At 45.6% G+C, this 23,493-nt stretch overlaps 1 protein-coding gene across 1 annotated transcript in view; it reads left to right on the forward strand.

The window, feature by feature from the left end:
* The window catches only part of LOC125310933 (leucine-rich repeat neuronal protein 3), an 18,110-nt gene extending 6,261 nt beyond the window's left edge, over positions 1-11,849 (forward strand). The window contains exon 2 of the mRNA XM_048268734.1: positions 7,419-11,849. Within this exon, the coding sequence (XP_048124691.1) occupies positions 7,837-9,972 (2,136 nt within the window). The 5' untranslated portion in view covers positions 7,419-7,836 and the 3' untranslated portion in view covers positions 9,973-11,849. The remainder of the gene's footprint in view (positions 1-7,418) is intronic.
* Positions 11,850-23,493: the final 11,644 nt, after the last annotated feature.

Here is a 23,493-nt window from a genome sequence, read left to right on the forward strand (position 1 = left end):
TCCTCGTTACGCGTGACCTTTATGTCTCCTGAGCTGTACCGGCCACGGCAGTCTCGCGCCTGCCCCCCACCGAGAGGCAATATTCTCCTGTTAACCAGCCAGTTCACCTTTCCCAGTAGCCCCACATATAATACCCCCCCCTCATATACACTTAGAAACTGCCCCCCACACACACATACAGACACACACACACTATCATTTGCTGCCCTCCCACTACACCCTCAGTTCCCCAACTGAACCATTTCTAGCGCTCTCCTCAGTTGACCTGTCGTTTGTTCTCCGTTCTTTTTATTCCACTGTAATCTGTGTCTGTGTACATGCTTGTGTTTTACTGCTGCATATGTGTGTGTGTGTGTGTGTGTGTGTGTGTGTGTGTGTGTGTGTGTGTGTGTGTTTGTGTGTCTGCATGTGTGTGTGTATATGTGTGTGTGTGTGTGTGTGTGTGTGTGTGTGTGTGTGTGTGTCCCATCTGCCCAACCTGCTTGCATTAATGATGCTGGTGGAAGAGGTTTGGTTATCTTGATTGGACAGGCAAAAACAAAATCTTCCTTGAGCCCCCACAGAGCTGCAGACACACACACACACAAACACACATGTATTGTAAGAGCACATATTTTCTTCTGACCACACACCACATACATCATTTCTCAACTCTCTCTCCCCCTCTCTCCCCTTCTTGCTCTCCCTCTTTCTCACACACACAATCACACTCAAGCCCATGCAAACACACACACCACAACACACACACACACACACACACACACACACACACACACACACACACCGAAGTAATCATCTGGAAATCAGTGCAGGCTCTGTCGAGTCTGTCCCCCCAGACAGGGATTTACTGCTTGGCCCAAACATAGAGTAGAAAAAATAAACAACAAATCTGTACTGAACCACACACACACACACACACACACACACACACACACACACACACACACACACACACACACACACACACACACACACACACACACACACACACACACACAATCAAGTTTTCCTTGAATTACCAGCCATGAGCTGTAAACTTCCCTAGCCACTGTTCACAATCACTCTCAGCTCTTAGTTGAGTTGCCCACCCACACATTGACACACCCACACACACTCACACTCACTCACACTCAGCCTGGGAGGACCAGGGCCACCGCCTGCATCTCAGAATCAGACCTTTACTTCCCACCATAAGCATGTTGTTGTTGTTGTTGTTGTGGTTGTTGATGCTTGTTGTTTAGCCGGTTGTGCTTTGCAGTGCACCGGGCCCATGATTAGCCGCATCCATCTTAGAGTGCCATTTGGCTGGCGTATTAAGCGTATTTCTCTCTGTCTGAGTGAGCCACCGGGCATTTTCTCTTAAACTGCCAATCGCTCTTCCCACATCCACCTCCAATCTCCTTTTACAAGCCGCACTGCTGTTACCTCATCAGCAGGATTCATGTTGTTCTTAGTGCAGTAACCGGGTAAGGGGTGATTAATCTCATCTGTTTCTATTCACTGTATGTATGTATGTTCTGTATGTATGAATGTATGTATGTATGTATGTATGTATGTATGTATGTATATACTGTATACTGTATACCTACAGTATCTATCTATCTGTCTGTTTGTCTGTCTGTCTGTCTGTCTGTCTGTCTGTCTGTCTGTCTGTCTGTCTGTCTGTCTCTCTGTGTTTTCATGTTTGGAATAAATATGCTGCTGCCGTGAGACCACTGCCCATTGGCGAGGTACTCTGTTACTCTCCCCCTCCCTCCCTCTGCCCAATGCCTGTCGGGGCTTTTGGACACTAGGAACCTGAGCGGGGTTGCATAGTGGGTAAAAGGTGTCGCGGTGTCGGATTGTTCTCTCCGAGGGGGCGAGTGCAGCAGTGCATTATATCCAAACGGCGCAGCCAGCAGTGGCAGCGGCGGCGGTAGCATCAGCGTGAAAACGGGTCGGGGCCTCACCGCAGGGGGTGCTTCCGCCGCGCTGCTCGCACACAACAACATCCTGTTCAAAAGGGAGAGAGAGAGAGAGAGAGAGAGAGAGAGAGAGAGAGAGAAAGAGACAGTGTTTGACCTAAAATGCAACAAGAGAAAAGAGGGGGGGGGGGCAGAGTGGTGTGATATCCAAGGAAATGATGAAAGCCGTGGAGTAAAGGGGAGTTTGACAGAGGTAGAGAGAGAGAGAGAGAGAGAGAGAGAGAGAGAGAGGGGTGAGAGGAGAGGGAGGGAAATGTAGAGCAGAGACAAAAAGGATGGGCAAGAGAGAGAAAAAGGCATTTGGGGGAATGAATTTGTTTTGTTTTTTTTGGGCCTTTTTGAACAAAAAGAAGAAGAAAAAAACCCTAAAAGCTTGGCACTGGTGAAGCGGCTCTTAAGAGTCCACTCCTGACCTCTCATGAAACCTGCTCACGTGCCCGTCCTCCGTGTGTGGCGATTCAGAGAGTATCGGAGCCTCAGGGTCATCCTTATCCTCCCTTTCTTCTCACCACTCCACAGAACTAGGCCTTGCTGAGTTTTCCATCGCTGCCCCCCCCCCTCTTTTCTTCCAGTAATGCTAATTAGCAGAGGCCAAATAGACGCTTGCTTTCAGAAACACACACACACACACACACATACTGAGATACATATACACATAGAGAGAGAGAGAGATGGAGGGTAGAAGCACACACTTCTTTTCTCCTCTCTTTAATCCTCCTCCACCACTCTCTCTCTCTCTCTCTCTCCTCCTCTCTCCGTGTCATATATTTAATATGAGCTAACCATCCCAGGCTATTCATTTTCTTGGCTGAAATAAAGCACACTGGAGCTGCCTGATGCTGTTGCAGCGTTCCCGAAGCCTTGACAGTAAATCACTGAATCAGTTTATCCCGGCGCAGAGCCCCATTCACCCAGACAGACTCAGGCTCGCAGGCATCGCCTGGAGCATGTGTAGGTGGGGAGAAGCAGCCCCTAGACCTCAGAACTATGAATTAAATATCATTATTCTGACTCCTGTTTCACAGAATATCAACCACCGTTGAGAAGAAAAAAATGCAGCAGCTGTGGTTTTGACCACTGCCAGGCAGGGCAAGGCTTCAGAGATGTATTAAATGTGTAGTATATGAAAAGTGTGTGTAGGTGTATGTATGTGTGTGTGTGTGTGTGTGTGTGTGTGTGTGTGTGTGTTTTGTGTATGATGGGCAGAACGTTGGGCAGATGTTTTAAATGTGTAATAAAATACCGACAGTCACTCCTTAAAAACCTTGACAGAAAATGCAAGCAAGCACAGAAGTGACGTTTCAGTCAATGGCTATGACCTGTGCACAGATCATAGATCCCACTTTATATATGTCCTTAGGTCTATTTAATAATAACTGCACTTTTTAGTCTGTGCATTTAAATGCTGTCTGTGAATAATACATGAATGAATAATGAATTGCACATGTAAGCACAGTGCATTTCTAATATTAGTAAAAAAAAAAAAATATGAAATTCACTTTTGGTTAATATTAAAGTTAAACTGTGTAAGTAAAGTAGTGAGTACAAGTAAGGGTGAGTTTTCAGTGTGTGACTGGGACTTACAAATTTGTGGTATTCTCCCTAGACGGTTCGAAGCATTGATCGCGAGCCACTTGCGAGGGTGTTGACAGTGTTGTGGTCTAAGACAGGGCCGTCGGCAGAGACTCGCTCAGGTGTGGCCTCCGCGTGCATCTCTCATAATGGAGCCGAGTAAATGGAGCAATCCGTTTGGTAATGTGAAGTCATGTACCGTGGAGAGAAATCTGGCCTCCCCCAAAATAGCCTAACCTTGTCTGAATGGAAGAGGAGGGGAGGGGAGGGGGAGGGGGGCAGGGGAGTGGGGGTGATGGGGGTGATGGGGGTGTGGTGGGGTGGGGTGGGGGTAGGGTTGATAATGCACAGAAGAGTTATGATAATGTGAAAGATGGGAAAACACAGAGGTACCATTGCATGTGTAATATTTTCATCAAGTGTCAGCGCAAGACCTGAATGTTAATAGAAGGCGTTGCCTCCAAGATGCACTGGCAAACAGCCAGGGTGTTTCCACTAAGAAAACCAATGTAGGAGTCCAGCAACCAATTACTCCTCCAAGAGGGAATTTATCACATGGCTTTGACTTGGTAAATAAGCCAGTATAGAAAAGGGGGAGGGTTGGGTGGGGGCGGTTACAGAATACAACTATAGGCCACCATACAGTCAGTCATCAATCCGTAAATCAATATTGTCAAGGTCAGTTAGAGAATATATGGATGACTTTGTGGTTTTATTTAGTTTGGGAGGTGGAATGGAATATAAGAGAGGCACATGTGTCTGCTTATATAAACATAAACCTGCCTGGAAGCTGGTGATAAGGGTTTATATTTCTTTATTAATTGTTTTTTTTTATGTCAATGTTAGCGAGGTGCTAGCACCCCTGCTGTGATGCCTCATTTCTGAACGCGAGCCTGAAGAAGATGAATGACATTTTAAAATACATGTAATGACATTTTACAGTAAAGGGCTTGAACGTTTAAAGCAGCCATTGTAAGCAATGGAATAAATAACAGCATTTAGTTGAATATCTGAATGTTTACATGTATTGAGCAAAAGTGGGCAGCCGTGGCCTACTGGTTAGCGCTTCGGACTTGTAACCGGAGGGTTGCCAGTTCGAACCCCGACCAGTAGGCCATGGCTGAAGTGCCCTTGAGCAAGGTACCCAACCCCTCACTGCTCCCCGAGCGCCGCTGTTGTTGCAGGCAGCTCACTGCGCTGGGATTAGTGTGTGCTTCACCGCAGTGTGTTTCACTAATTGATGGATTGGGATAAATGCAGAGACCAAATTTCCCTCACAGGATCAAAAGAGTATATATACTTATAAAAGGTGTGCAGAATCCATTTTGATGACTAATTCTTTAGGTGTATTTAGAATATTGACGTCAAAAAACTGCACATTGGTGCTTATTGGAAATCCATGGACCCTTTCATGATATGACTCATTGTGTACTAAACTACTACTAGTAAGCATTTCTTAAAGGGGTGGTTCAGGATTTTGGACATAGGACCTCATTTCCAAGTAAACAAGTGTGATATTTATCAGTGGAGACCGTTCTCAACACGTTTCATCCAGTCCTTCTAATTGCAGAGTTTGCAGGTGCTAGGCTGTCCTTTGGAGTAGGTAAGACTGTTTTTAGTGGCAGGCTAGCACATACCGTTGACTTGCGCTAGCCTAGCACCTGCGAACTCTGCAATTAGAACGACTGGATGAAACGTGTTGAAAGCGGTCTCCACTGATAAATATCACACTTGCTTACTTGGAAATGAGGTCCTATGTCCAAAATCCTGAACCACCCCTTTAAGATGAAAGTAAAAGGAATAAGCCATGCTTCTGTATTCACAGGACCATCATCATCATCATTATCATCATCATCATCATCATGACAAGCCGTCATCTTAGATCATCTGAGATTCAAGTAATTTGAATAAAGTTAATACAATAGAGGGTTCTTGTCCAATAGTCCAATAAGAGAGTAGTATACTGTAATATAAATTCATTGGACACATCCATCCTCATCACCATCACCACAAGAATCATCATCTCAAGACTGTAAAAATTGTGGAGAAGCTATCGAAAGCAGAAAAAAAGACATTTAGGTATATGAAGCCATTCTTTAAGTCATTTGAATAACAGTACTATAAACTATACAGAGAGAATCATCAGCAGCACATAGGGCTGAAGCTGTTGGAGATGATCATATTACCGAATGAAAATGAGATGAAGTCAAAGAAGGAAGGAATGAGAGTGCTATCAGTCATGACTGTAGATGCTGAACAGAAGTACCAAATTGGCCTGTGCCAATATACCCTCATTTCGTTAACACACACACACACACACACACACACTACTGGCACTGCAGTAGTTCATTTGCCAGTCCATGTTTTAGATTAGCCAGCCAGACCTTGCAAGAACCATGCTTCCAAATCTCTTCCCAGTACAAACACACACACACACACACACACACACACACCACACATACTCTCATTTCTAAGTGGAGTTACTGTAACACTGGGCCTCCTCTCCCATTCAGATATCCCTCTTTCTTTGTACAGAACTCATCAACCCTCAGTGAACAGAATCAGGGTGGGAGGGTAGGTTCCTTCATCCTCTCCATTTCTAGTCCATTGCTCTGATATGGAGATGAAAGATGGAAAAGCTCCATAGCATCTCTCCCTCTCTCTTCCTCACACTCTTCCCCCTCTTCTTCCCCTTTTTCCTCAATCTCTCTTCTCTGTCTTTCTCTCCCCTTACTCTTTGCCACTCATCTCTCTTTTTCTCTCTCCCTCTCTTTTGCTGGCATCCTCTCACTTTCTCTATCATTTCCTTTCTCGCTCACTCTTGCTCATTCATCCCATCACCCCACACCTCCCCTCCCTTTCTCTCTACTGCTCTATTTCTAGCCCACTTTCTTTCACTCTTCTCTCTCTCTCTCTCTCTCTCTCTCTCTCTCTCTCTCTTGCTCTCACACCATCTCTTTCATTCTCATCCTCTCTTGCACATGCTCTGTAATTTGCTGCCTTTTCCGCTGTGGTGCCGTTGATGAGCAACGTGGGGCAAAAACACTGTTTGACGGCATGAGGAGAACAAGAAAGCACGCCACGCACACCGCACGCCACGCACACCACACACACCGCACACCACGCACACCGCACGCCACGCACACCGCACACCGCACACCACGCACACCGCACACCACGCACACCGCACGCCACGCACACCGCACACCGCACGCCACGCACACCGCACGCCACGCACACCGCACACCACGCACCGCTTAATTGACGAAGGGGAAAAGACAAAACAAAGGCAGAGAGGCTTGAAACACAGGAGTGATATGTGATAAAAGAGGCTTTTTCCATCTCTCTCTCTCTCTATCTTCCTGCCTCCCCCCCACTCTCTTTCTCTCTCTCTCTCTTTCTCTCCCATCTTGCCCTCCCTCTCTCGCATATGATTCATTCAGCTTAGAGAAAAAAAAACAGAGCACAGAAAGAATGATCAAAGAGCAGCTGCGCGACCCGCTCACCGGCCTTAAGAACTTTGCCTTTCAAGTAAATTTCATGAGCAAAAAAGACATCTGCCGTAACATCACACGAAAAGCCAGCACGATAATACAACCATTTAATGCCATACCAGTGGGGTGGGATAGCAGAGGGGGTGGGTGGGGGCAGGCGGTGGCTACATCCCAAAATAAGATAGAGAAGGTCAAGGACACTATCATTGGCTTGATGGCTGGGCCCATGCAATATAAATGCCAGCGTATATCAACGTGCTTTAATGTGACTTTGGTAAATGTCAATATGCTTTAATCTGACTGCTGTGATGTGCCCCCAGTCACCTTCATTTTTTTTTATCATCTCACACTCTCGTCACTCTCTCTGTCGTTTTCCTTTTTTCTTCAGGTGGAAATGGATTATGACTGACAATGGCAGCTCACGTCGAGAGGAGCAGATGTTTCTCCGCAGAAGTCAAAGAGAGGATTAAACATTGCCGTTCATTATAGCCGTGGAACTGTTTCCCCTCTGCAGAGATTTTAGTTTTTATTCTACCTTCTGCCCTTGTTGTAACCTGGTCTGTGTGATCTTAACTCCAAATTGAAACCCATTCCCCAGCAAGAAAAATTAACATCGGGTTCACTGCATGTGAGGGCAAAAGAAAGAGGGGGGAAAAAAAGACAACAACCAACCCAAAAATCCCTGGGGAATCTCACGGGTGCAAGCAATCGTCACCCCTCACTGCAAACCAATGATCCATTATTTTTGAAGGCGGACCACTTAATCTACAAGGACCAATTACTGAAGTGCAGGGCAGTGGGCCAATATGAAGGACGTGTGGCTTGTGGATTGTTTGTTAATGGGGCTCGCTGTGGCGGCCTTTGTTCCAGCTTCTGTGGCCAGAGTCGATTGCCCCAAGTCCTGTGTGTGTGAAGTCCGGCCCTGGTTCTCCCCGACGTCGGTGTACAAAGAGGGCCCCACGGTGGACTGCAACGACTTGGGGCTTTTCGAGGTCCCTGAGAGACTACCCGCGGACACGCAGGTGCTGATGATGCAGACGAACAACATTGTCAAGGTCGACCGGCCTTTGGAATACCTCGTCAATGTGTCCGAGATCGACCTGTCGCAAAACAACGTGACGTCCGTGGCCGACCTGGACCTGGGTCGTCTGCCGCAGTTGCTCTCGCTGCACCTGGAGGAGAACTGGATTTGCACGTTGCCCGATGACGCGCTCTCCCGCCTCCCGAGCCTTCAGGAGCTCTACCTGAACCACAACCTGATCTCGTCGATCTCGCCGGCGGCCTTCAGGGGGCTCCGCGGCCTGCTGCGGCTCCACCTGAACTCCAACCAGCTCCGGACCATCAGCAGCGAGTGGTTCGAGTCCACGCCGAGCCTGGAGATCCTGATGATAGGCGAGAACCCCATCCCCACTATCCCCGATTTGACCTTCAGGCCCCTGAGGAACCTTCGGAGCCTGGTCCTGACAAGGATGAACCTCTCGCAGTTACCCGACAACTCTCTGGCCGGCTTGGAGAACCTCGAGAGCATCTCCTTCTATGACAACACCTTCCCCGAGGTGCCACATGGGGCCCTGAGGCACCTCAAGAACCTAAAGTTCCTCGACCTGAACAAGAACCCGATCGGTCGGATCCAGCGGGGTGATTTTGTGGACATGCCGCACCTGAAGGAGCTGGAAATAAACAGCATGCCGGAGCTGGTGTCCATCGACAGCCTGGCCCTGGACAACCTCCCTGAGCTCACCAAGATCGAGGCCACCAACAACCCCAAGCTGTCCTACATCCACCCGAGCGCCTTCCGGAAGCTTCCACGCCTGGAGACACTCATGCTGAACGGCAACGCACTGAGTGCCCTGCATCGGGTCACCGTGGAGTCGCTGCCCAATCTGCGCGAGGTCAGCCTCTACTCCAACCCCATCCGCTGCGACTGCGTGGTTCGCTGGATGAGCGCCAACCGGACGCGCGTGCGCTTCATGCAGCCCGACTACCTCTTCTGCTCGGAGCCACCCGAGTACGAGGGCCAGCGCGTGCGGCAGGTGCACTTCCGCGAGATGACCGAGACGTGCCTGCCGCTCATCTCGCCTGAGAGCCTGCCGGCGCGCCTGAGCGTGGCCAACGGCAGTGCCGTCTCACTCCACTGCCGCGCCTTCGCCGAGCCCGAGCCGGAGATCTACTGGATCACGCCGGCGGGCACGCGCGTCCTGCCCAACACCGTGACCGAGAAGTACTACATGCACCCCGAGGGGACGTTCGACATCTACGACATCACAGAGAGCGAGGCCGGCCTGTACACCTGCGTGGCTCACAACCTCATTGGTGCCGACCTGAAGTCCGTCTCGGTGGAGGTTAACGGATATTTCCCGCAACCGGCAAACAGCTCCTTCAATGTGGACATCAAGTCCATAGAGGCCAACTCGGTGCTGGTGTCCTGGAAGGCGTCCCACGGGAGCCTGGCGCCCAACATCAAGTGGTTCACCGTCTCAGGCACGAAAAACCCCACCGTGGCATTCACCGCCCGCGTCCCGTCCGACGTCAAGGTGTACAACCTGACACACCTCTCTCCAGCCACCCAGTACAAGGTGTGCGTGGACATCCCCAACGTGCTGCACACGCAGAGGTCCAAGTGCATCAACGTCACCACGAAGAAGGTCGAGGCCACTGCGGTGGCCGCTGCGGTGCTCGCGTCCGAACACTGGGACGTGGCGGTCATCAGTGTGTTCGGCGTGCTCCTCACCGCCGTGTCGGTCGCCTGCTTGCTCATCTACGTGCACCTAGGGAACCAGCAACTCTACGGAGACCTGCGCAAGTGCCGGTCCACAACTCGGTTGGCACCGCAAGCGGCACTGCACTCCCCCTTCACCCGGCTCTGGGTGGAGGGCAAAGACATGCCAGGCGCAGAGGAAGTGAGAGCCACAGTCATAAACGTGTCGGACAACGCTTTCTAAAATAAACGAGAGACACGATGCGTTACCCACATCAATTAACAAAAAAAAACTCTCATAGCCACAGCCAAAAGGACAGGGTCATTGAAGGACAAGCTGCCACTACTCTCTGAAATAACAACGTCCCTGTTTTTGTCATGGCAAACTTTGACATTTCAGGAAACCAGTTGCAAATGTACTTTTATCGTGGGATTGTTGGTGGCCAAAACTATAAAAGGAACAGAAACAGGAGTTCAAACCTCTGTTATCATAACCTTTCTGCGTCAGTGGGCCTAAGGACTGTGGCGTCGGCTTGGGGAGCCATTGCTGAAATCTGGGAGCCACATCTCGGACTGTCTGCAGGGTTGATCTAAGAAGCCAGTTTTGTCTCTTGTGACTGTTAAATGTGTTAAAGAGTAGTGGAACAGTCCTTGTGATCCTGAGCAATACCGTCTGTGCTGTGCATTCATAGACGAGTTAGACACCACCCGTTTCATAAAGGAAAAAAAAAAAAACTCCCTTGTAGAATAGACGACAACAACAATGGCGGTGTAAAAGTTTTGATGAGATATATCTTCTTTTCTATTTAAAGAGAGAAATTTTGTCTTTTCATTGCTATAAGAATTGTTATATATTCTGTCCTGAAAAAAAAAATGTAACAGAAACATTTACTGTGCTATAGCCAGTCAGTAAGCTGGTGTGAGTTATAAGGCAGAGTATTCTCGTATCAACACACACAGACACACATACACACACAAACACACACACACACACACACACACACACACACACAATCACTGACTATTGCAATCACACACATACATGCACACATGCTTAATAAAGTGCAAAAATATGTATCTTTGGGGGATTTTTAAGGACTTTGACATAGCAGAGCTGTTTGAAATTGATAGTTTAAATAAGTGGTGTCCAATTAAATGTTAATTTGAACCTAGTCAGTCGCTGCAATTCTAAAAAAAATATCAACAAACATGATCTTTTGAGAAGTTTCCTGTGCCAGTGTAAGTGCCTACACTTTGGATTTGAATCAGAAGAAAGGAGGAAGAGAACAACAGTCCACTTACGAAACCCATGAATGTTGCTCACACACACACACACACACACACACACACACAAAACAATCGACGGATTTCTTGGAGCAACTGCGAAAGTGAAACAGGGACATGCCATGTCTGCAGCTTCACGAGTCAACATCAAGTACTTTAGTGAAGATAAAAAAAAATCATTACTCGCAGTATTTTTAGCATTCCCTTGGTTTCAAGGCATTGCATTCTTGCTTTGGGTGTAAAATTAAAAGCCATTTTTATATCGACTGAGCTCCGTGTGTGATGATTTTGGCACAGGAGACAACTCTTGGGGGTTGGAGAGGGATTTTTGAAGAAAAACAAAAACATTTTTTAACTAGAAGGGGACTCAGAGAGAGAGAGAGAGAGCGCAGACCACAGGCCAAGGCCAAGGCCAAATGACTGGTCTCAAAATGTTAATGAAAGTGGAAAATAATTTTGTGGATCCACACCGTGATTTGGATCCACTCCAACATTTGATGGGTTCTTTCTTGGCCCCTGCTACACCCCTACACCAAGTTTCATAAAAATCAGGCTCAAGGTTTTGTCATAATCCTGCTGAGAGACAGGCAGACAGATAACAAACAAACAAACAAACAAACAATGCTGAAAACAGCGCTCATGCCGGAGGTAATAAATGGAATAGTTTGTTTGTTTTCATCAGCCGACTCACATGTATGATTGTGTATTGTCTGTTTTTATTTGTCTTTCAGTGTTCTCTATTAAGGTTTCATCAATTGCATAACAATAATGTATGCCTTAACATGCACAACAACGTATACTTTTGTGTTAATTAACCATAAAACATGTGAAAGCTAAGAACTAGAATGCTATATGAGCTATATGTCTGTTTGTTTTTCTCTCTGGCGATTACTAATGGCTTTAGCAAATTGAGTAAGCCAACGACTACTTTGTAAACACTGAGTAAAATCATGCACTTCAGATAATTATTCAGTGATGTTATGTATTTCATTGAATTGACATGAATTGCTGCAACATTTGTGAGGCATTAACACTGACATGTGTGCGTGACAGCCCATAAAGCAATGTTAGACTCAATCAGACACACTGTCATGGCCGACACTGCAACACACACGTGAAATTCACATTCCAAATAATGCCACTTTCTTAGCTGTAACTGGGGTGCATTGTGGGGATTTTCTGTTGAATTGATGTATTTTACTGCCTGACACAAGCATTGTGCAGTCCCATCACTCCTGTGTGGTATAGAGGCATGCTTTGTCTTGTAACATGCAGGAAGAAAAGCCTCACTCTACTGCCTACTGATGTAGCCAACGTTATGCATACACCACGCAGCATTTCTCATTTGTTGTTTTTTTCTTCTTTGCTTTACACTACACATGATGCAAAGAAAAAAGGATCAAAAAAGGACAATTTCTTCTTTACACTACCACTAATGTTAAAGAGAAAAAAAAGACAGGAGCAGAAAAAGGAACGTTGATGAATAGCTGTCAGGAGCAGACTGACACAGAGGATTTATCAGACTGCCAGGCACCATGCGTCAGAGGGGCTTTCAGCACCACGGACAGCGCTTTTAGAGGCTCCCCATTCATCAAAGCCACGGCGGGCTAAAATATGACCCTGCAGGCCCCGTGCAAGGTGCTGTCCACATCAGATGGAGCCGAGGAGTCTGCCTGGCCACTGTCCCCCCCCCCCCCCACACACACACGCGCATATGCATAAACACACACACACACACACACACACATACAGTATGCATGCAACCTAACACACACACACACACATGCATACACGTAGACACACACACGCATGCAACCTCTCGCACACACACACACACACACACACACATACTCATAGACATTCGTAATCCTAGATGTCATTCAGTCATTGGAACTAACAACTCTACCAACGAGGCTGTTGAAATACATACAGTATACTGTATGCTGTATGCTGACAGGAACTCTCTTACACATACACACACACAACACATACACTGCCCCCCTCCCTACCCTAACACACCACCCACAAACTGGCCACAAACACACACACACACACACACACACACAGTCACACTGCCCACTCAAATCCAGGCTTGCAGTATAGTCCTCAGCAGGAGGGGACTTTTGTTCCCAGCCCGAGCAGAAGGAGAAGTGGGAAGAGGCGGAAGGATCTGGATGCATGGATAATGGCCACTAATACAAAGGGAACATGTGACCCACTTACTGTAGGCTACATGCCTATTGAAAACTAAACCAGAGCAGCAGTCTCCATAGACATTAACATCACTGTAATGAGCAATCTACATATAGTATTAGTAGTACTGGCATTTGACGGCATATTTACTTTGCTGCCTTTATCAGTGTGTATATTTATGGAGTTTGAAAAGATAAAGACTTTGTAGCTTGTTTGTATATCTGCACAGATTTGTTAGATTTTTTGTCTGTGTGGGATGCTATATTACCAAACTTTTGGCAAGATTGTTGAATATGACTCTCTTCTCTTATATATCTCATATATGTGCTCATTTGGGCTGATAGATATATCCATATAAATATACACTTATTTATATGTGTGCCCATTTGGGCTGATGGATATAAATATTATATAAATATACACTGCTCTTATATATATATGGATACATCCTTGTAAATACACTCCACGCCTCCTCATGTTCTTCACACATAAAAGCTTCTGGATTAAACTTAACCAAATCCCCTGTGAAAGCAGGCGGTGAGGTGTCACAATTTAATCCTCCCCAAAGAGGAGTGACAAAAAAGAAAAAATGAAATGAGAAGTTTACTGATGAATCTTCAAATATATACCCCCCCCCCTTCATTTTAAAAATATAATCCATCTCCATGCAGCATGATATCATAGTGTATTCCTCCATGCGCATATTAAGTCATTTCTAGATGAACAGTTCCATTAGAGTGCTCATAGACCTTGAAGTCACATTACAATATCCGTGTGTGTGTGTGTGTGTGTGTGTGTGTGTACGTGCATGTGTGTTTGTGTGGGTGGGTTGGGGAGATTGATGGTAGGAGAAGGATTAGAATGGGAGAGAGTGTGTGTATGTGTGCATGTTTGTGTGTGTGTACATGTCTGAGAGGGACAGAGAGAGAGAGAGTTTGAGTTTGTGTGTGTGTGTGTGTAGGTGGGAAGATTGGAGTGATGGTGGTTTTAGTGTGTGTGTGGGTGGGTGTGTATGGGCTTGGGAAACTGGAGTGATGGTGGTAGTAACATTTGTGTGTGTGTGTGTGTGTTGGGAGGGTATTACACATGATAAGCCCAGCTGCAATCTCCACAGCCACCTCTTCATCATGCCTCCCCTGGTCACGAGCCCCATGCAGACCTACGGACTCAGCCTCTGTGACCGCCCTCGTAATGGATTAGTAGAACCCCAGTGTGGTCCCACGGGTCAACCGTGCGCTTGGCCATATTTCTTGAGCCAAAACAACATCAGAACAACTAAGACAAACAAATGGTGTTTGTTTTGGTGGGGGTAAAGTCCCATAACACAGGGGCTCATTAGGTGATTTTCTCTCCTGTTTTTTTTTTTTTTTCACCATGTAAATGGGCTCCCTGGGGCACGCACACACACACACACACACACACACACACACACACACACACACACACACACAGTAGGCTGATTAACACAAGCAAACAGACATCGGATGAATGTAATCACGTCTCGAGAGTGCACACAAGTCATCCATTTTGGGTTCGTTTAAGTAAAAGACCAGAGTACGACAGCACAGTAGGTAGCTAGAGTGTTAGCAGGGTAATGGAGGGTATGTGGAATGCAATCAACCTACACCATACAACTCAAAAGGATTTAGATTGTTTTTGTTGTTGCTTTCAGCAAAACATTACAGCAGATGTTGTATTGTTATCTTTTTTATTTTGACGATTTGCAATACCGCCATTACATTACCAATACATGTCTCTTCTCCCATGGCTTCACTACTTAATTGCAACTATAACTAAAAGTGGCCAATATGTCTGATGTGTTCAGGTGACACTCTCTGTTTCACTATCTCATGCTCACACACACAAACAGAGAGAGAGAGAGAGAGGGAGGAGTGTGTGAGAGAGAGAGAGAAGAGTGAGAGAGGCCGAACATATGACGCACGTAATTTTGACCATGTAGGTCTAACTCACCTCACCAACAGCAGACTATGAGTTATTGCTCCATTACCCTCCACAAATTCACACACGGACTTGTTTTTCTGACAGATAGTGGCACTGCACCACCACAGGGTACAATTCTAATAAAACTACAAGTGACAGTATACATCCATAACCCCCGAATGGACACCCAGGGTTTTGGTGGAATTATGTTTTTACCAGACATTTTGTCCAAAGCAACTTGATAATAATACTACTACTACTAATAATAATAATAATAATAATAATAATGTAAATACTGTAAATTAGAACAAAAACAATAATTATGTACTAACTACAACTCTTTAGGCCTAAAAACTATTGCTAGAACTTATAGTAGACAATTCATCCCACCAGTGAAGGATCACAGGGGAGTCTTGATTATGACCTCTTAGTGTTGATGAAAAGCCGACATGGCAAACGCTCATCAGAGGATGAGAGCTGGATCACTGAATTATGGTCGAAAGGTGCAGATCCAGTAAGTGTCCTATAGGCCAGAGTGGGGATTTTACTGTAACTCTGGCTGCCGTAGGTAGAATGACATTGTGACTGAGGCTACATGCTCAGAAAAAAAGTAGTCAGTCATCAGCTGTGACATCCAAATTACGTGCTGTTTTAGTTGGGGTCAGTGAAGATGAGATTAGCTGGATGCTGATGTACTGGGGCATAGGTGTATTAACTGGGTATACCAAAGGTTACGTTTTGGAGGGACTCGGCTGAAGATGTCAATATTTCATCCATCCTGAGGTATGCAGAAAACTGAGCAAAAACTGAAGTTATCCGGTTGGAAAGACAGGTAATGATGTGTATCATCCACATGACAGCGATAGGCAAATTTGTGTGAGAGAATGATCTCACCCTAAGGAAGTAGTGTAAATGTGGAACAGCAGGGACCCAAGAACTGATCCCTGAGGTACACCTGTGGTGAGGCTGTGAGACTTCAAAGACTCTGTGAGACTTTGAGATAGGATGCAAGCCAATTTGGCTCAGATAATGCAAAGAGGAGAATGCTGTGGTTCACTGTGTCAAAGGCTGCAGATAAGTCAAGTTAAATCAAAACTAATGACTGATTCGGGGCTTTAGCTACTTTCAATGCTTCAGTCACAGATAGAAAGCAGTTTCGGATTGCTCATGGGGTCCAGTAGGTTGCTCTGAGATAGGAAATCAGAAACCTGCTTGAACATCACTTTCTCAAGAAACCTTTGACAAGAATGAAAGGAGGGCAGGTCTATTTATGAATATGTGTGTGTGTGGTGTCTGTGTGTGTGTATGCGTGCATGTGTGTCCCTGAATTCTCCTCTCTGAGAGCAAAACAGACACTGGTGACTTTGGCACTGACCCCCTTTTTTAAAAAAAACAGTGGGAGTGCAGGATTTACCTTCCATTTACGCAGCTCACAAATCACATTAAAGGGGCGCATATGTGTGTGTGTGTGCGTGTGTCTGTGGGAGGGAAAAACACAGGGAGAACTTGGTCTTAAAAAAACATAAAAAACATAAAAAAAAAAAAAAAACAGTTAGGGCTGTAGATTTAGTTCCGCGAATCAAACCCCCTCCGGAGGAACAAAAAGGTACACGTTGTACTTTTCAAAGCCACTCAGCGTGTCTGATCGAATAAACAAGGCAAATAAACAAACACATACACAGACTTTATCGCACACTTATGCATTTTGCAGGGGCCTGGTTGTCCCGTGGTTGAGGCAAAACCTAGCTGACAAGAGAATGGATTGCTGTGGATTTTCCTGAAATGCAGAGACAAACATGTCAAAGCACATTTTTTTCCGGTGGATGTCAAGGGAAGTGGTCCACGTGCATGTCTGTCCATTTCTTGCTCGTTTTTAAATGCATCCTGACCTCTTTTCCCTTTGTCTTAGTGTTTCTGTTTTGCTTTCAATCACTCACACATGCACACTATACACAGACTTACTCGCAAACAGGCTTTCCATTCCCATAACCATTTCCTAAATCCATTTGTCTCTTAAACAATGATAACAAACAGATCCAGCACTCTCTCTCTCTCTCACACACACACACACACACACACACACACACACACACACACACACACACACACACACACATAAACAAGTTTGCATAAACACAACCCCCTTCCAGACTTTCCCTTTTTTTTGCCCAGGATTTATAATTTCCCTGTGCCAGTTATACAACTGGTTCAGCTCATAGACTGATACTAAATGATCCACTGATATTAAATTAGCATGTAGTTTCCCCCTGATTGCCTCTACTGCCAAGGACAATCGCTCTAAAGGCTCTGACAATGTCCACTGCACCAGACTAAAGACACACCACCCTCGCCATGCCACACACATGACAGCACCCCACTCTGAAACCACTCCACTCTGCCCTCACTCACACTATTGAACTGCCTTCACTCACACTTATCCACACCACCCACACCCTCAAACACACTCCACCACCCTCAACCCTCCACATCACCCTCACCATGCCACACTATATTAAGCCACACCACAGTGCCCCCACCCTCGCTACCGCATACCACACCATCACACTACACTAAACCACACCACACCACCCTCACTACACTAAAACCACACCATGCAGCCAACATCCTCACTATTTCTCATCAACCTCCATCTTCCCCTCAACCCCTCTGCCCCCCCCCCCCGCCCCCTTCTTCCCCAACCATAACCATAACAGTTAACAGTTAGGACAGTTAGCCCCCCTCTCTCTCCAGTCTCTGCATTGTGAAATGTCCTTTGTGAGGCATTGGCAGCATAATAAGCTTTCATATCGTCTATGTCTAACTCCACCACTTCTATTAAGGCATAAAAGCAAATGGCACTAGGGACCACTAGCAGTGCTGCTATTGTTGCCGCCACTCGTGCCTCAGCTAGTGTGTCTGTGCCACGTGGATCCACTGAGGGGCCTTTCGGCTAATTGGCACTCCCGTTCCCCATCCCTGCCCAACCCCCAAACCCTGGCCAAAAAGCGGATCATTGGTTTCCTGATCATTGATTGATGGCCGGGCCCTTTTTTTCTTAGTGGCGGCCGACCCTTGTGAGTGTTCTCCGATGCTGAGAGCAGCTGCCCTCACTAATCAATGCCTGCTCTAATGAGCCCTCTATGCATACACTCTCACACACACTCATGTGGAAGGAGACACAAAGGAGCAAAGAGAAAAATATATAAATCCTCTATCCGTCAAAATGAGAGATAAAGTACTAGCTAGGATGTAATTCATGAAAATTGGGCACTTCTGGATAAGTTTTAGATTTTTGGCAGGGTGTTAGGAATAGGCCTAAGGTTTTCGAAAATCCATGGATACAAGTTGGGTTGGCCCCCCTAGTGGCAGTTATCCATAAAATCCAAAATGGCCCCCGCCGAAAAGAGAAAAGGTTATATCTCAGCTTCCTTTAGTCTTAAATTGTTGTATAATGCATTTTCTCTACTTTGTTTGATACAAGGAATCCAATTTTGATATGTTCTTCTTATTTTAAGTCAATTTCCATGTAGTATCATAGTCATATTTCACTGCATGAAAAGTGTGATTTTCGTCCCCGTAAATGACCGGAGATCTCCCTCATTTTTGGTAGTTGACGACAATTTGCAACCCGCGCTTGTCGCCGTTTGTCTGTGCCACAAATTGTCGGAACTGAACTATGACGTATGTGGAGTTTGCAGAGTGCTAATGGCCCTAATTAGCATATGAATGCAGCAAAACCGCGGCTGGCCAGGCCTGGCTTGAATATCCTTACTCAGTATTGGATGAAACCACAACTTTCAAACAAGTAAAATCACTCGTGATTGGTTGGCAATCTGTCACTATTGGTCACCCTGCCTCATATTAAATGTAAACCCCAATAATAATGTGTGGCTCTGTACTTCAGAGTCGCCTCTAACCGGGACTGCAGCTTCGCACAGAGTTCAGAGAGCTCCGGCCTATGAAATGACTGCGACTGTACAATCCATCCAGAGATCCCGCCAGCAACACCATATTCTTTGTCAGACATGTGGTCTACGGTGGCTGACTTCCAGAGTTCCACCTCGTCATCTGCTAGCACACTCTGTCTCGATTCCAGCAGCTGTAAAAAAACAATGAATCAGTACTGTCCGGTGTGATGCGATGCACTGCGTATGGACACAACATCTATCAATGCACCTGAAAAATAGTCACCAAATAAAGTCTTACCCTCTTTCTTTTCGCTCGACTCTGAGCTGAACTCTTCGCAGCTTCCGCCCGCAATGAGTTTTCTGGCTGGGTATACCCAGAGAATGTCTAATAAGGGGAGAACTGCCACTCTCGAAAAACTTCCGGTTTCTGAACTGGTTGCAGTTCCTCCTGTGGTTCCACATGATGGCGCTCGTCCACGAGTGCAGAATGCATGGAGGTCTATGGAGCTGTACCCCTCAAAATCCACTTTTCTCGGGTTATAATTTTTTTTCAAGTAATTTAAATATTGTATTCGAAAGGGGAGGCAAAGAGGTGAAGAATACTTGGTTGAGTATTATATTTTTTAAAGTCACTTAATTGTTCTAAAAAGCCTTTCAAACGTGTCAATGATGTCATTCATTAGAACAATGCTAGCGTTTTATGGGCAACAACGACTCAACCTGTAAGAAATCAAAAGGACATAAGTACTCGTTCATTTAACTTTTGACCTATAACCCATGTTGAAGTTATACAAACTACAATCAAATCTGAGATTTGTCAACGACAATCAGGTGAGAGACAATTTTAGCCGTCTAGCTCCATTGACTCCCATACCTAAAGCTCCTGTGTACCGTCTCGTAGTTTTACAGGCAGCTGGAAAACAATTAAATGCGAGTGGTATGAATAAAAATCAAACGCAAGTCACAGTAACATTAAACAAGGAAGGAGAAACAGTAAAAAAAAGTCAATTACACACAATGTTGTCTTTATCAACATCGTGTAAATCTGGACTTGCAGATATTGCTCCGAGCAAATAAGAGGTCACTGCCTCATTATGAGGCAAGATTAGTCTGTGAAAACAAAATGTACAGTTATGATCGGTATTTATCCTGTGGTATCTATACATATCTATTTCCTTATACCGCAGAATGAAAGCATATTCTTTAAATCTTACTCTTGCTCCGGTTCGTAGCGTCTGCAATTTGTCTCCGAGTTGTGAAGACGGCTTACTGCTTCCTGTAAATGACAATACAAAAAAATACACTTTAATAAAGCTGGTTCTGCTCACTTGTTCTTTTGCAAGGCTACTAGGCTAAGCTTTGGTTTTAGACTAGGGTACTTTTAGCTTAGCTAGCAGTCATCGAACATATTCTTACCGCAAGCTTTTGTGCACCCGTCTTCTCTTCTTAAATTTTGTCTCTCAGTTTTTCGACTCCAGAGCAGCCAACCGGTCCTCTATGGACAGCAACCTGGAGTTTACCTAATTGCTTGAATGACTTGCAGACAGCTCCGAGCAAAGAGGAGGTCACGACCCCGTTAAGAGGCAAAGTTAGTCTGTGAAAACAAAATGTACAGTTAAGATCGGTATCTATCAACGTAGCCTATCTATTTCCTTATAGCATACAGCAGAATGAAAGCATATATTCTTTAAATCTTACCATTGCTCCGGTAGCGCCTATGTGTCTCAGAGTGAACCCTGGTAGGCTACAGCTGGCTACCGCAGCTCTGATTTCCTGACAGCTCACACTCATCTGGCACTAGATCCAGCGCTCTCCATTCTTCCAAGCAAAAAGGGAAGTGCTCGTTTAAAGGTCCCCTCTTCTAGAAGGAATGAGCTGACGATCGTGGGCGCGTTGTTTATGGTTCACATCCACATACATCCAAGTGACGTGAAGTAGTAGCCTAATGAAACTGTAGACTAGCCTTTCTGTTCTGCTGAATCCAAGTCCAGCTCACTGCAGCCTGTGGGAAGGCGAGGCTTGGAGATGCTCCTCTCTGAATTTGCCGCCGCACACTGACTGTTGTTTATCCTATCAGCTGTTCTCGTGAAAGCGCGACCACAGTGCAACCACTGCTCACTAGAGGACATGGCGTGGAATGTTTTGGACTGTGTAAATAGTCTACTACCAAGGAAATAGCCTATATTATATATATATATATATATATATATATATATATATATATATATATATATATATATATATATATATATATATTCTCATTCAACAAAAAGTTTTGCATACATTTTTGTTGAATGAAGATAGTGATAAAGACAATCATTTATATATTTGCCTCTGAAATTCTCATTGTGTTGGTGTGAAGGGAAAATCTGAATCTAAACTCTATCGACAGGTTACATTATTGGAGCTTGCAGGGAACAGACATGTCATACCCAGCATCATTTCTGCCTGTTGAGCGTATTACTGGGAGTGTGATGGTTAACACATCCACTGTTTAAGCAAGACCAAAGGCCACAGTCATGCCAGCATGCACAGTTCACTCCCCCTGCTGCCCCTGATTTGCATTTGTATAGCTCACAGCATTTTCATTTACATGTTAAAGCCTCCCCTAGAGTTAGGAGGAGGGGGGTCATGGGCAGACGACTGCCAAGCAAGGCCCACGTCAATTTCTGACAATTCATGGCAGTTTTCGGCATTGCCTGCAAACTGCCGCGAACAGCTATTAACCTGAACTTCCACGACAATCTACAATGCCGCGTACTGACGGAAATCACACTTTTCATGCAGTGTTTAGCTCATAAACTGTCAATATCTCTGAAAAAGTCACATTGAAATACTCAGGTCCCTAGACCCATATTTTTTACAGTAGAAGGTATGCTTTTCTTTGTTGATTGGACAGGTCACTATCACTATAGTGTCAAAAATCACATGTTGTGACCAAAAGGACCATTGTTGAGGCCTTAAATAAACACAATTGCAGAACTATGCCACAGTGAAAAGTTATATTAGGCCTTTTCACCATGTTAAGGATCTTTATCACCCGGAGAGAAGAAATACTCTTTTCTGATTGGCTGGTGGGGTGGCTATTAATTCTGAATAACAGGACACCGTTCCATATCAATGCTTATGAATGGTAACTATAACAACCATAGTAGGACGACGGTTGCAGGCTTCGCAACAATGGAATCAACTGTAAACAAGCTAACTGTCCATGCTATCGCTGTTATAGGGCCCTCCGCTGCGCATCGGGGAGTTTTTTGCCCCTCTCGCCCTCGTCCATTAATTCCGTATAACAGGACACCTCAGCGGCCGTTATCCCCTTACATACATCAGTGTGTGTGTGTGTGTGTGTGTGCGTGTGTGTGTGTGTATGTGTGTGTACGTGTGTGTGTGTGTGTGTGTGTGTGTGTGTGTGTGTGTGTGTGTGTGTGTGTGTACTGTGTGTGTGTGTGTGTGTGTGTGTGTGTGTGTGTGTGTGCTTGTTTTGTCTACCTTGTACATTTTAGTCAAATAACACAAAACAACAATTCTTAAACATTGTGTATTTATTCAAATATTTCTGGTTTCACTCTTCATCATTACTAGTACAGCCTCCCTCACACTTGCACAATGTGGTACAAAGTCCAGCTCAGTGGCACTTACAGTTGCCCATACAGGCAACCACACAGCCACAGTAGAGATATGATAGTATGACACTGATCCAAATCCAATCCACAGCTCTGAGAGGCCTAACTCCTGGAACAGATTGATGGCCTTCCTCTTCCTGACATGGTGACAATGCTTCTAGGTCAGTAGGTTTGTTGCTCAGGACCAAGTTAGTCTTTGTTGTGAGGAGGTGGTACTTTGAGCCAGCTGTGGTCTCCTGAAGTTCCTCACTGATGTACTGAAACAGCTCATCTTTATTTTGACTGTCCTTGAGGAACTTCTGCCACTGAGCTCGTTTGGCAGAGGTATCTTAGTGACAAACCTACTGACCTAGAAGCATTGTCACCATGTCAGGAAGAGGAAGCAGACACACGAATGATGCTACATTTACGTCATGCTGCCGAACAGGGTCACACCAAGGCTTACCGGCAGTCGATAGTGATGTGGCTGTGCTGGCCATCAATCTGTTCCAGGAGTTAGGCCTCTCAGAGCTGTGGATTGGATTTGGATCAGGGAAGGCATATAAAGATATTCCAATCCACCACATCTCAGAAATGCTGGGACCTCAAAAATGCCAAGCACTGCCCCTCTTCCATGCGTTCACATGATGTGACATTGTATCAGCAATCTATGGAATTGGTAAAAAAAAGCATGGAATGCGTGGGCAGCTTACCCAGAAGTCACCGGCACCGTCATTCTGATCACCCAAGACCCAACCAGCCTCACACTGGAATCAGTGCACATGCAAGTTCTCAAATGCTGGACTCATGTATAGTAAGAACTGCGGTGTCCAG

Source organism: Alosa alosa, chromosome 17 (genome assembly GCF_017589495.1).
Source record: "Alosa alosa isolate M-15738 ecotype Scorff River chromosome 17, AALO_Geno_1.1, whole genome shotgun sequence".
In the NCBI taxonomy this organism is placed as follows: Eukaryota; Metazoa; Chordata; class Actinopteri; order Clupeiformes; family Clupeidae; genus Alosa; species Alosa alosa.